The sequence below is a fragment of the Charadrius vociferus genome, unplaced genomic scaffold, assembly GCF_000708025.1.
Source record: "Charadrius vociferus isolate BGI_N301 unplaced genomic scaffold, ASM70802v2 scaffold23, whole genome shotgun sequence".
NCBI lineage: Eukaryota > Metazoa > Chordata > Aves > Charadriiformes > Charadriidae > Charadrius > Charadrius vociferus.
In genome coordinates this window covers 1012132-1023518 of record NW_009647676.1, presented here as the reverse complement: position 1 = coordinate 1023518, position 11387 = coordinate 1012132, and the positions used below count along the sequence as shown (strand labels likewise).

At 44.7% G+C, this 11387-nt stretch overlaps 1 protein-coding gene across 1 annotated transcript in view; it reads left to right on the top strand.

Annotated features, from left to right (window-relative positions):
* Positions 1–5897, top strand: part of PRKDC (protein kinase, DNA-activated, catalytic polypeptide) — an 85135-nt gene extending 79238 nt beyond the window's left edge. The window contains exons 82-87 of the mRNA XM_009881122.1: positions 1489–1578; positions 2850–2921; positions 3007–3208; positions 3646–3834; positions 4419–4558; positions 5567–5897. Coding sequence (XP_009879424.1) covers positions 1489–1578; positions 2850–2921; positions 3007–3208; positions 3646–3834; positions 4419–4558; positions 5567–5771 — 898 coding nt within the window. The 3' untranslated portion in view covers positions 5772–5897. The remainder of the gene's footprint in view (positions 1–1488; positions 1579–2849; positions 2922–3006; positions 3209–3645; positions 3835–4418; positions 4559–5566) is intronic.
* Positions 5898–11387: the final 5490 nt, after the last annotated feature.

Below are 11387 nucleotides of genomic sequence, written 5' to 3'. Positions count from 1 at the left end.
GGGGGAAATTGGCAGCAGATGCACAGAACACAACTGTAAAAGAACACTGACTTTATACAAACGCTGGGTTTGAATAAATCAGCCTTCTTTGTCTGGATTATAATTGGGCGATGAATATTTGTAGAACTGATTTAATTCTATCATTTCGGCCTGTTTCTATCCTGGAATTTAGAAATGTGGTTTATAGACCAACGGAGTTCTTAGTACATAATCTCTGTTTGGGTTTGTCGAAGTGGTGTTGTCACCATTTATTTTCACTAGTTCTCTTATTTATGGGGTGGGTTGGAGGAATCTCCAGCGTGGAGGTTGGACTCCAAAGAGTCTTTATTTCTGCAGTAGCTACTTGGTTTGTCAGCAGTTTAGAAACTGCAACAGTTCCTGCATTATTGCTGTCTCGTTCACTTTTGTGGACATCAGCGGTATTATCTTGGTCGCAATTCATTGACTGGGAAAGTGAAGGAGGACTCACGTGCAACAACCTCATAAGGGGTGAAAATTTCTAATATACTGAGTGTAGAAGATTATTGTCTTTCTAATGACTGTTAATGATTTATTGCCCCAAAAAAGTTGTAGTTGTATATAGACTTTAAATATTTTCCCATATGTTCTTCAATCAAGTCAATTAAGACACTTTATTTTGAGCTGTGGTTGAGTGACAGCGCTTCCAAAGGAAAATCCTGATGAAATCCTTGCTGGCAATATTCTGTTTGGGATGGAGGGAATAACTTTCTGAGGTTTTGAAATCATTTTCTTTATCCCAAAGTGATGGGTTACATAGTCTGTAAATGATAAATACTTCTTAAATGGAAAGGTTCTCTGTATCTCAGAACATGCTTTGGAAGGAAGAGAGAAGGCAGGTGCTCTGCTAAGTTGCTGCTTCTCTGGAACAGAAGTTTAAAGTCTCGTGTATTTAGTTACAATGGGAGGAAAATACCAAATTATTCTATAAGCAGTGCAACTAATGAAGACTGGCTTCTTATGTCCAAGCCCCCATTCCTCCCTTCCTAGATGCACTGAGGAGATAACCAGACTGCCTTCCTGTATTCTCTACCTGTTTGGATGGACAAACAGCAGCATGTACGGTGGTGGGCTACATAATGCTTCTCAAATAGATATGAGACTGAGTTAAAAATATCTTTCCCTCCCTGGAGAATTTGTGTCTCTCTTCTCAAGGCAGCAGCTAATTTTCACAGTACCTATTGACAGATTAACACCTTTGAGATGTCTAATCTTCTGTCAAATATGACTGAAGTGCATTTAAAGCTGGGGGGAAGGAGATGGATGGATCAGCATATGCATTGACTGCGTAAACTTCATTTCCATAGCAAGGTTAAAATTAATGTGGGCTTTAGCTTCTTGATTACTCCTGTGCATAAAAATTGCATGGGTCATAGCAGCATGCAGCCCGCAGATATTTGAGTACAGAGTGGTAAGTTAATAAAGGGAAATAATCAGCCCTTTTGTTTTTGGTTTTTTTTTTGTCTCTAGCAATAAAGGACCTCGTGCTGCCTATTCTGAGTGGCTGTCCAAGATGGGGGGGAAAGCTCAAGGCATCTCTCGATACCATGTTATGTACAGGTAGGTTTTAAAAGAGGACTGCATGTCAAATGTAGAAACTAGAGTGCGCACACATACACACAGAGAATTGTAGAAATTCCAGGAAAAACATGATCTGCATTATAATATGCTGGCTAGATCTGATTTTTGCCTGTTTTACTGCTTTGTCTTACTGGAGGTGCTCTGCAGGAGGAGGTTAGAACTGCCAAAATCCCACCGGAGCACAGGAATTCTTCCAAAAGCTTGCTCCCTCCCTTAAGAAAGTGTGTAGAACCAGATGCTCCTCTTCAACTTTATTTTCTAGGTGTCTTGTTTGTGATTATGCTGTTAGGTAGGCTGCTTCAGAGCCAGAGCACCTGCTGAAGTTGGACAGAAAAAATCGCTGCGATTCACTGAGAATTTGATGAGTTGGGTCCCAACTTGAGCATCCTCTCAGAGGAATTTCCACACCTGCCTAAATCGAGCACTGTAGCGGGGGGAAGTGAGGTTTCCAGTGGGGCGTTTCTCATGAGCTCGTAAGCTGCCAGCATCTTGCTTTTTAAAGGAAAACTTTGACTCGTTTAACTGAGTGCATCTACATTAATACTGGTATTCAGATCCAAAATGTGTTTTTGAAGGAAATACCCAATGAGCTCCACTTGCCTCACGTTGGCTTGCGTCACAGAGCTGTCCCCTAAACCACAACTTGGCTCCTTTCAGACGAAACTAGACTGGAAAGTAGAGCCCCCCTGGACTGGAAGGAGAGTACCCAGCTTGTTCCAGCTGCTCAGGAGCATTCAGATCCCAGGACCAGACATGGGCTAAGCCAGAGTAGTCACCCTCCCTCCCCAAATGCATACAGTGAGGATGTCCTCAGCACCAACTATTTAGTTCTGTTGTCTCCCCTTGTGCTGCGCTACTTCTAGTGTCCATATAGCCTCTGCGTGCTGCTGAGAGATTTAATTTGGGCCTTAGTTTCTCTGCTTGGAAGAGACTATCCGGCCAGAAAGAGCACAATTGTATTGCTGTGTTAAAACTTAACCCATCTACTTAATTTGGGGGGAACTAGACAAAGCTACATACCATTTTGTATTAAGAAATGTCAGTCTTGGAAATAAGTGTTGGGAGAAAAAGAAAGGAGGGAGTATTTTTAAGATGAGATAAAAAATTTGGGGTGAACTCTTTGTGCGGCTTGCTGTCCTGTTTACTGGGGTAAGCAAAATGTGCTAATGCTGTCATGTACACATCGTAACTTTTAACGCCCAGTGGGCTGTTATTTCAATAACTAACATTATTCCTTCGTTAATTTGCAGAAATGCGAGCCGTACAGAAGCAGTTATGTCTTTCAAAAGCAGGGAAAGCAGCGTTCCAGAAGACCTGCTGCGGTAAGCGCGCTGTTAATGACTGCACATGGTGAAACGAATGTTGGCGTTTTATCTGTATGCCACAAGTGACTTCTGTTTTGTTAAGGCGAGCCTTTGTGAAAATGAGTACGTCTCCTGAAGCCTTCCTGTCTCTGCGGTCCCATTTTGCCAGCTCTCATGCACTGATGTGCATCAGCCACTGGATACTTGGTATTGGAGACAGACATCTGTCCAACTTCATGATTAACAAGGAGACAGGTGGCATGGTGGGAATAGACTTTGGATATGCGTTTGGCTCAGCTACGCAGGTATTCGTTTTCTAATTAATTTGTGACAGCTTTTGCATTTATTATGTGCAATCACACATGTATTCTCAGTGCTAAATTTGATGCTCCTCGTTTGCCACCGTTCTGATGCAAAATAATCTTTACGAGTTACTTCTAGCTAATAGAATAAAATCTCTGCTTCCAGATATTCTCAGACAAGCTGGGAGTTAGAGTTTCATAGAGTGTGTATAGTGGTGTTGTGTGTAGTTCAGCCATGCTTTCAACCACTGTCACTAAATATTCATGACTAGAGCTTTGATGTCACAACTTGGTCCTGTTTTACTGTGTTGCACATTATTTTCGGTTAAGTGACAAAGAGGGTTTCAAAGCTTAAAAAGAACAAAATAATTATTTCTAATCCTTCTGTTCCAAGGTTTCTTAATTCTTGTTTTCTTTTGACCGTCCTTCCCCTTGGCTAGTTTTTGGGCGTGCCAGAGTTGATGCCTTTTCGACTGACTCGCCAGTTTGTTAATCTGATGATGCCGGTGAAAGAGTGGGGTCTCATTTACAGTGTGATGGTGCATGCCCTAAGGGCTTACCGTGCGGATCCAGATCTCCTCATCAGCACAATGGATGTATTTGTAAAAGAGCCTTCTTTGGACTGGAAGGTGGGATTTTTCCTCTTTCCTTTTTCTTCATGTGAAAATTCTTAAAAGTGTAACAAGGATAGAACTGATCAAAAAGAAAGCATTTCTTGGTGCTCACTCTCAGTACTCTTTTTACCTTTTTTTTTTTTTTTTTCACGGAGTTCTCAGAGAAACTGAACTTAAAAGGATTTAAAATGACAGAATTCTATATTGATGGACAAAGAATAGCAGCACATTTCTGTGTTATCAGTGTACTGTTCTTTATCTGCATGATAATCCTAAAAATGTGGGTATCTCTTGATCACATTATGGCAGCAGTGTAAATATTTTCAACTTCTTGCACTGAGCCTCTTAAATTTACATAACAACACTATATATCAAACTAAAAATTACAGAGGAAAAAATCTGAAACTAGTTGCACTTCAGTAACTCCAGTTGTAAATTAAATTTTAAGTCATAGGCAGGCTAGATTTCATCTTACTACTTTGTCCTCCATTGCGTCTGCAGTTAAGAGTTATTGGCTTGACCTGCTATGATGTGGCGGCTTAAAGGTCTTTTCGAGTACGTGATTTATGATAAATAGGGCAAATTTGTTTTCTTTTTAGAACTTTGAACAAAGACAGCTGAAAAAAGGAGGCACGTGGATTAAGGAAATAAACACATCTGAAGTAAACTGGTACCCTTTGCAGAAAGTCAGCTACGTCAAAAGAAAGCTTACAGGTGCCAATCCAGCAAGAATCACTTGGTAAGACGCTCTCCTTTTGCTTTAAACTAAGAGCTTTGGCAGTCTCCTGTGTCAGATTTTTCTCCCTTCAGATGGAATGGCAGCTAGGAAAAGAGAAGAGGCAGACAGGGCAAAATTTCAACAAACCTCCTGTCAGAATCCTTTTGGTCCACGTACAAGCTCTCTGAATCACCCTGCCAGCCCAAACACCCGATATCTCCCCCTGAGTGTTCTTCCTCCAGCTCAGGCCTCCTGAGCAGTTTTACTGTTCCTGGCAACACACACATCCCCACCCTGTCAGCCTGCTTAACTTCTCGCTCCTCAGACGGCTGTTCTTTATGTTCGTCTCCACAGCTTTTAGGCTAGGGGTGGTATTTAAATCGATAGGCTTCTGCTGGGCAGTTGCTTGAAATGGAACCTGAAGCAGCTGTATGGGAGGCATGGGGGTAAGCTGCTTCCCAAAACCATCAAATCCAAATCTGATGGCATTCTCAGGTTATTTATGTCAGTCTAGTCAAGTCTGGCTCAGGCCAGAATGTCTTTGAAGTTCAGTTAAAGTACAATTAATCCCTTCCATCCTCTTCTAAAAAGACATTTTGGATTAATCAAGTTAAAAAAAAAAAAAAAAAAAAGGCAAAGAAAGCAAGCCTGTTTTAAAACCATACAAATACTGAAAAGTGCAGGACTTGGGAGGAGTCCCTTTTGCGGTCAAGGCTGAACTGGAAAAGGCAGCAACATACTTCTTGCAGACACAAATCAACAAGGCAGGTAAGGAGATAAAGCAGCTTGGATGTCAACTGCTGCATCCTTCTTTCTGTTAGAGACCTTTGACAACATTGAAATATTCATGGTGAATATTCACTAGCAAAGGACACCTGAAATCACCAGTCTTCACTGGAACAGTCTCCGCATCTTGAAAAATAAAGCTGCATGAACAGTGTTCAAGTACTGTTCCGGATTTTAAAATCCGTCTCAGATTTTTTGCTTGGTTCTTTCAGTAAGAGCTTATTTTTATGTTCTCAATTTTAGTGATGAGCTACGCCTGGGCCACGAGAAATCGCCTTCTTACAACGATTTTGCAGCTGTGGCTCGTGGTAACGCTGATCATAATATCAGAGCCAAAGAGCCAGAGGACGGACTCTCAGAAGAAACCCAAGTGAGATGCCTGATCGATCAAGCGACAGACCCCAACGTTCTTGGCAGAGTCTGGGAAGGATGGGAACCCTGGATGTGAGGCGCTGCTCTCTAGAGCCCAGTCTGCCAGGAGGAGCGTCCTCTGACACACAGCTGCAACCAATCAGAATTTTAAGACCAAGAAGGAAAAAAACCTCTTAACCACTTTTATTGGTTAGCTAAAATAATTTTTCTGTATAAAAGCTGTATTCAATAAGTGTGTTGGGTTTTTTGTTTGTTTTTTTTATATGTTTTTGCAACAAGGCAACTTTATTGTCTTTGTGTTAAAATCAACATAGAAAGAACCAGAGAGGGTGTAGAGGTTAAAGACTTGTCTGAGAGGCACTGAGATGGCTCAGAGGAAAGTACATATTCATACTCTGTGAACTTGTGGGCATCCTTGTAGTGAAAGTCAGTGCTTTTGTCTTTTACAGAGGCCTTGATGACGATCAACCAAAACCATTCTGCAGACACACGCGTTATTTATAATTAAAACTTGAAGATTTTCATATCAATGGAAACAGTGAAGCACGTGGCAAAATTAAACGGAAAACAGCTTTTAGCTCTAGGCAACGCCTAAAGTATCTGGATGGTTATTTCATTACTGGATAATGAAAAGAAATGATGAGACCATGCCAGCTTGTTCCAGCAGATTGTTTTTTAACAACTAGAGGTTATACTCTGTTATCTCAGTCTTTCAGAAGTCTACGCTCCTCGTGTTGTATTAATTTCTGTGGCCAAAGCCAAAAGTAGCCGGTGCGGACGCAGCAGAGCACTGTGAGCTTCTCGCACTTTGGTATTTGCTTTGGTATTTGCTTATGCCAAGTGGGGAAGTTGTGCCAGATGTGGCTTTTCCTCTCTGGCAGCCAGGATTCGGGTAACCTTGGGGGCAAGCGCGGCGCAGCCCAGGCGGCAAGGGGGAAAGAGACGTCTCTAAAATATTACGGTTGTTTATTACCCGCAATTCATTGTAGAAGATAGTTTCCATTGAGGCTTTCGATAATTATCATAAAAAGTGTAATAAAAATGAGTCTTTGCCCTTTCAGTGCCTGCGAGCTTTCCCTCCTGCCTCCCTGGCGATGGGGCAGTCCTGGTCTCGCTGAGGGCCACAGCGTCTGCTGACGCCAGGCTCAAATGAATCTTTCAGCTGGAGAGCAGAGGAATCTGCCTCCTGGATACAACTCCATGAAAAATTCAGCATGGGGAAGATCGCTCGCTGAGGCCTGGTGAACAGGGAGGGAGCTTTTTTGTTTCAAATACTTCCCAGCAACGATTACTGTTTGTTACCTTCCTTCTTAATAAATATGCTCAATTCTTTACATTACAAATCGAGAAATTCAGAACCTTTGCGTCAGATTTTATGAATTAAATATATTGTTTGGCTGTATTTTTGTAGAGAAAACCTATTTAAAAATAAAATTTCAGATGTATACTTCATTTCAAAAGTTAATTTAGGGCATTTCAATCACAGAAAACATCCATATTTACCCAATTACACAGATGGTAATGGACGGAATTATTTTTTTTTCAGAAGAGTGTATGGTACAGTCTATTTTTATATACACTTGTGTAACGTGTCTTGGTGTATTTTGCTCTTTTAATCTCCGGTGTCAATAAAGACGGTGGCACTATGACTAAAGCGTGGTTAGGTGAGGCGCTCAGCTTTCATATTGTCACTCCACAAATATGAGAAAGTTAAAGCACAATAAAAAGGTACATGAAAAGATGAGGGGGCATTTGGAAATCAAGTGGCTGGTCCTAGGAGGTGTTTAATTGCACTTTTGCCACATACCTCAGATATTTACTAGGTACTTTGACCTGTACTGTGGAGGACAAAGTTTAGGTTTATAGTTTAACAAGGCTCCTCTCGTAGGACTTTTGATACCTTCAGCAACAATAGATGTTTGTGCACAGCTTGCCTCTCTCCGGCACCAAACCGGGCTTCCTTGGCCTTTTGGAAGGGGCTGGAGGTGGAAGGCAGCCCGGCTCTTCCAAGAGAAGGGGACTGGTGAGCTCTGTCCCCTGCCCTCCTCTCCCTGTAGTCTCTAGCCAAAGACCCTCAGGCCAAGGGCAAAAGCCTTTGAGATAGGTGCAAGTAGTAGCCCTGACCGTGCAAAAGAGCTTAGAACACGTCCGTGGCACTTAACACGGTTAAAAGCTCAGTTTTGGCCCTAAAATAAGTGCTCTGATTGGAAGCCTCAGCCACACCAGTCCTACTGGAGCTGTACTGGTCAAGCTCAGGCGTCAGCTACTGCAGCAAAGCACAAAGCTGTTGGGTATTTAATGTGCAGAAGCACATCCTGGGCGAAGCAAGTGGAGATGCCCTCACGGAGCTTTGCCTGCGCAGCAGAATGAGCCTGACAGTAACCTACGACACACACGAGTCGTGGCTGCTGTCCCCAACCCCGACTGAAGAGTGCTGCGCTCAATAAAATACAGCCATTAACGGGAAAGGCTGGAACTAGCCCGCGCAGCAGCAAGGAGAGCACCAACGCAACGAAAACCTCAAGTCGTTGGGCTCGGTCCTTTGCGGGGTGGGTTTGTTTGGCTTCCAAAAAAGAATAAGATGACGTGCGGCTCGGAGCCGGGGACGGCTTCGGGTCTCACGATGCAAAACAAAACTCAGTAACTATCCACAAGCGCGGCAGAATATTTCTCCGATTGAATAACCAGATGTGCACTATATCTGGAAATTCATTAATTGCATCTAAAACACTATGTAAACCATTAGCGTGTATTCTCAGTCAGTTTTTCTTAGCGTATAGAGTATTTGTGCTCAAGGTAGTCATCACTGTCCCTGTCCTCTTATAATTTCTCTCTTAATTAAAAATAATAACGCCGCTAAACACAGGAAAGCTCTGCAGCTGCAGCCTGTGGTCTCCTCTCCCAGCTGATAAAGCTGCGTGCTGCTCGCTGTCCTCAGGACTTTTATTAGTCCCCACCACCGCCCTCCAATTTAAATGTTATCTTCTCCCCCAAACTTCCCATTTTTCAAAATCGGGGTGTTAAATTAAGGATTTATGATGCCTGCTTTAAAAAGCGCTTTTTTTTTTTTTCTTCTGAGGATGAGGGTCTGCTGAGTCACTTCGTTAACACTGCATACCTCGTTTGGAAACGACCCAGGTTTTGAAATTTCATTTTTAAGCTATGCTGCTTGTAAGAAATGGCACCTACACAGAAAGGTCACATCCTGGCAGCCACCTATGGCACCAAACAGTGTCACTAGTCTTGTAGCAAAGCTCCCAAAGAGCTACTTTTTACCTTAAACCACTGGTGTCCAGAATAGTGGGCTTAGGATTTATTTTTTTTTTGGTCGCAAAAAATTTGGGGAAGTAGTGGCCATAAGGGATTGGAAATGATTTAGTTACAGTTGCCACATTATTTACGGAGATTTTTTGTTTGCTTTTTTGTTTGCTTTGGGGTTTTTTTTTCCCTTTTTGATGGGACAGGAGAGGGTGACACTCGCTCTGTCTGTCCATTAAACTCCCAGTAAATGGTTCTGTGCCGGCTGTCATTTGTTGAGGTGAGGCAGAAGATGTAGCTGTGAATTTGACCTCACAAATCTTGTCCCTACTGGAAACTCATGGAAAACCTGCATCGGGAGAAAGTTCAGAGCATTCACCAAAGAGCGTGAGAAAACGAGGAGTGCAGGGTCGGAGGTGTTTCGCTGCTGCGGCACTCGACTTTTTGGGATCCTGGGCACGGGGAAGATTTAATTTAGCGGCTCAGCAGCCGCCGGCGCAGCTGAACAATCAGAGCACAGACTTTAAAAGAACTAAAAAGTAAAATCCTTTGATTTACCAGCAAGTTCTTCAGCTGCTAACAGTGGGGTGGCCGCAGGCTGGATCACTGCAATGAACTGACCAAGTGAGTACAGCTGAGGAGCAAAACCACTGTCGGAGTGACTTCAGGACATGGGAGGAGGCACGAGCCCCCGGCAGAGGTGGGACGGGAGGTGGGAAGGGTCCAGCACTGACCACGCTGGCTTACAAGAGAGAGCTGACACCAACCTCCACGAGGTTCTGTCCCTCCCTAGCAGTGTGCTGGCAGGTTTTTAACTCCCCAAACAACTCGCACCTCCTCACCTGTATGTCCCATTCCCCGGTCAGTCCCCAGGTGCTGGTCCTGGCTTCTAGCTGTTGAATGAAACCATCAGTGCTCCCCTGCTTCTTGTTGGGGGGAGGAGAACACCAGACAAACCGCCCCCTCCATCATTTTCCTCCCCTTGTCAGCTGGCTCTTTGTCACCAGCCAGCCCACCTTCCCCTCTGAGACCCAGTGCTGTGAAGTGCTTCCCCCGGACGAGGTGTCCCTCCGGCTCTGCAGCTGCCTTACCCCGGCCCAGGAATCCCCCAGGAGCCAGCGTCCTGCTGGCACTGCCTCAGCCTCATAACACCCCCAGAGCAGAGAAGGGCTCCGTGGGCTCCACAGGACCAGCCCAGCCTTGCCAGGCTCCCAAAAAGTCCTGCACTTCTGGCTGGGTTACCAGAGACGAGCACGACGGGAGGAGGATGAAGGGGGGGACTAAAGCCAGGCTGAAGAGTTGCCCCATTTCTCCACCTTCCCTGGGTGGCCTGGCCCTCATTTATCAGGAAAAACTAAGCAGAAATACAGTGTGATTTAATTCCTGTCCCTGGAGGGCTCAGGGTCCTGGTGCTCTTCTGGGATTCACAGCTGGCATTACGGAGTAATATAAAGTTTTGCCTTTTCTCTGCAAAGGTTTCTCACCCTCTATCTCCTGGTGTAAAACCTCCTCTGTGCTTGACTTGGGGCAGGAACCTCAAACAGGTTTTAGAGACAATACTCTGAAATTCAGATGCTCAAATATTTCTCACTGCTGTTTAAAACTTACCGGAGCGCGGAGAGAAGCCACGATTGGGTGGGTCAGGTGCTCAGCAGGACGGGTGAGGGAATCGAGGGCTTGTCTCGGCTTCACTCTCCATCAAATTATTTATGCAAATGGAACAACAGATGCAACTGCCGAGATGCCAGACAAATCCACTCCAGAAAAGAGTGGTTATCGTCCTGCCTTCAGCCCGGTGCTTTGGTAAGGGACATGGATCCTTCACTCAGCTGCTCCTGCTGTTTCGCTGCAGGTGTAGTACCGCCCCAGGGCTTCACACCCTGCGTGGCACATGGTGGGGACGGGGACAACCCCCTGAAACGCACTCCTGAAATCACACATCTCAGTCGGGCTCAGCAACAAAGGCAACCGACTCGCCTTCCAGGGGACGACGGCTCTCACCGCTTGGTTTTGGGGGCCGGGTGGTGACAGGTCAGACCATGAGCTCTGAACACACCTCTGGGTCCTGATGACACCGTAAGCAAAGCTGCGCCCTCCACGATGGGGCTGAGGTGTGACACGGGTGGCAGATATTGGGACTTACACAGGGCTTCCATGCCCAGCGGGTCGCTGTTTACCGAGGGATTTTTGAGACTCTAATTGCTGTCCGGCAGGGTGCCCGGTGGGAGCTGGGCGACCTGGCTGGGAATTGTGTCTCTTTTTCGGGGTAATATTTGATGGGCATTAAATGAGACTATTTGGGCTGTTGCACACCAACACCGTCTGATGACCAGCTGGGGCTAAGGACAGCAGCGAGCTTAACGCATAACACAGTCCTACATACAAACAGTTAAATGAGATGACTTCCAAGAGAAATTATAGTTTTATGGCTGCA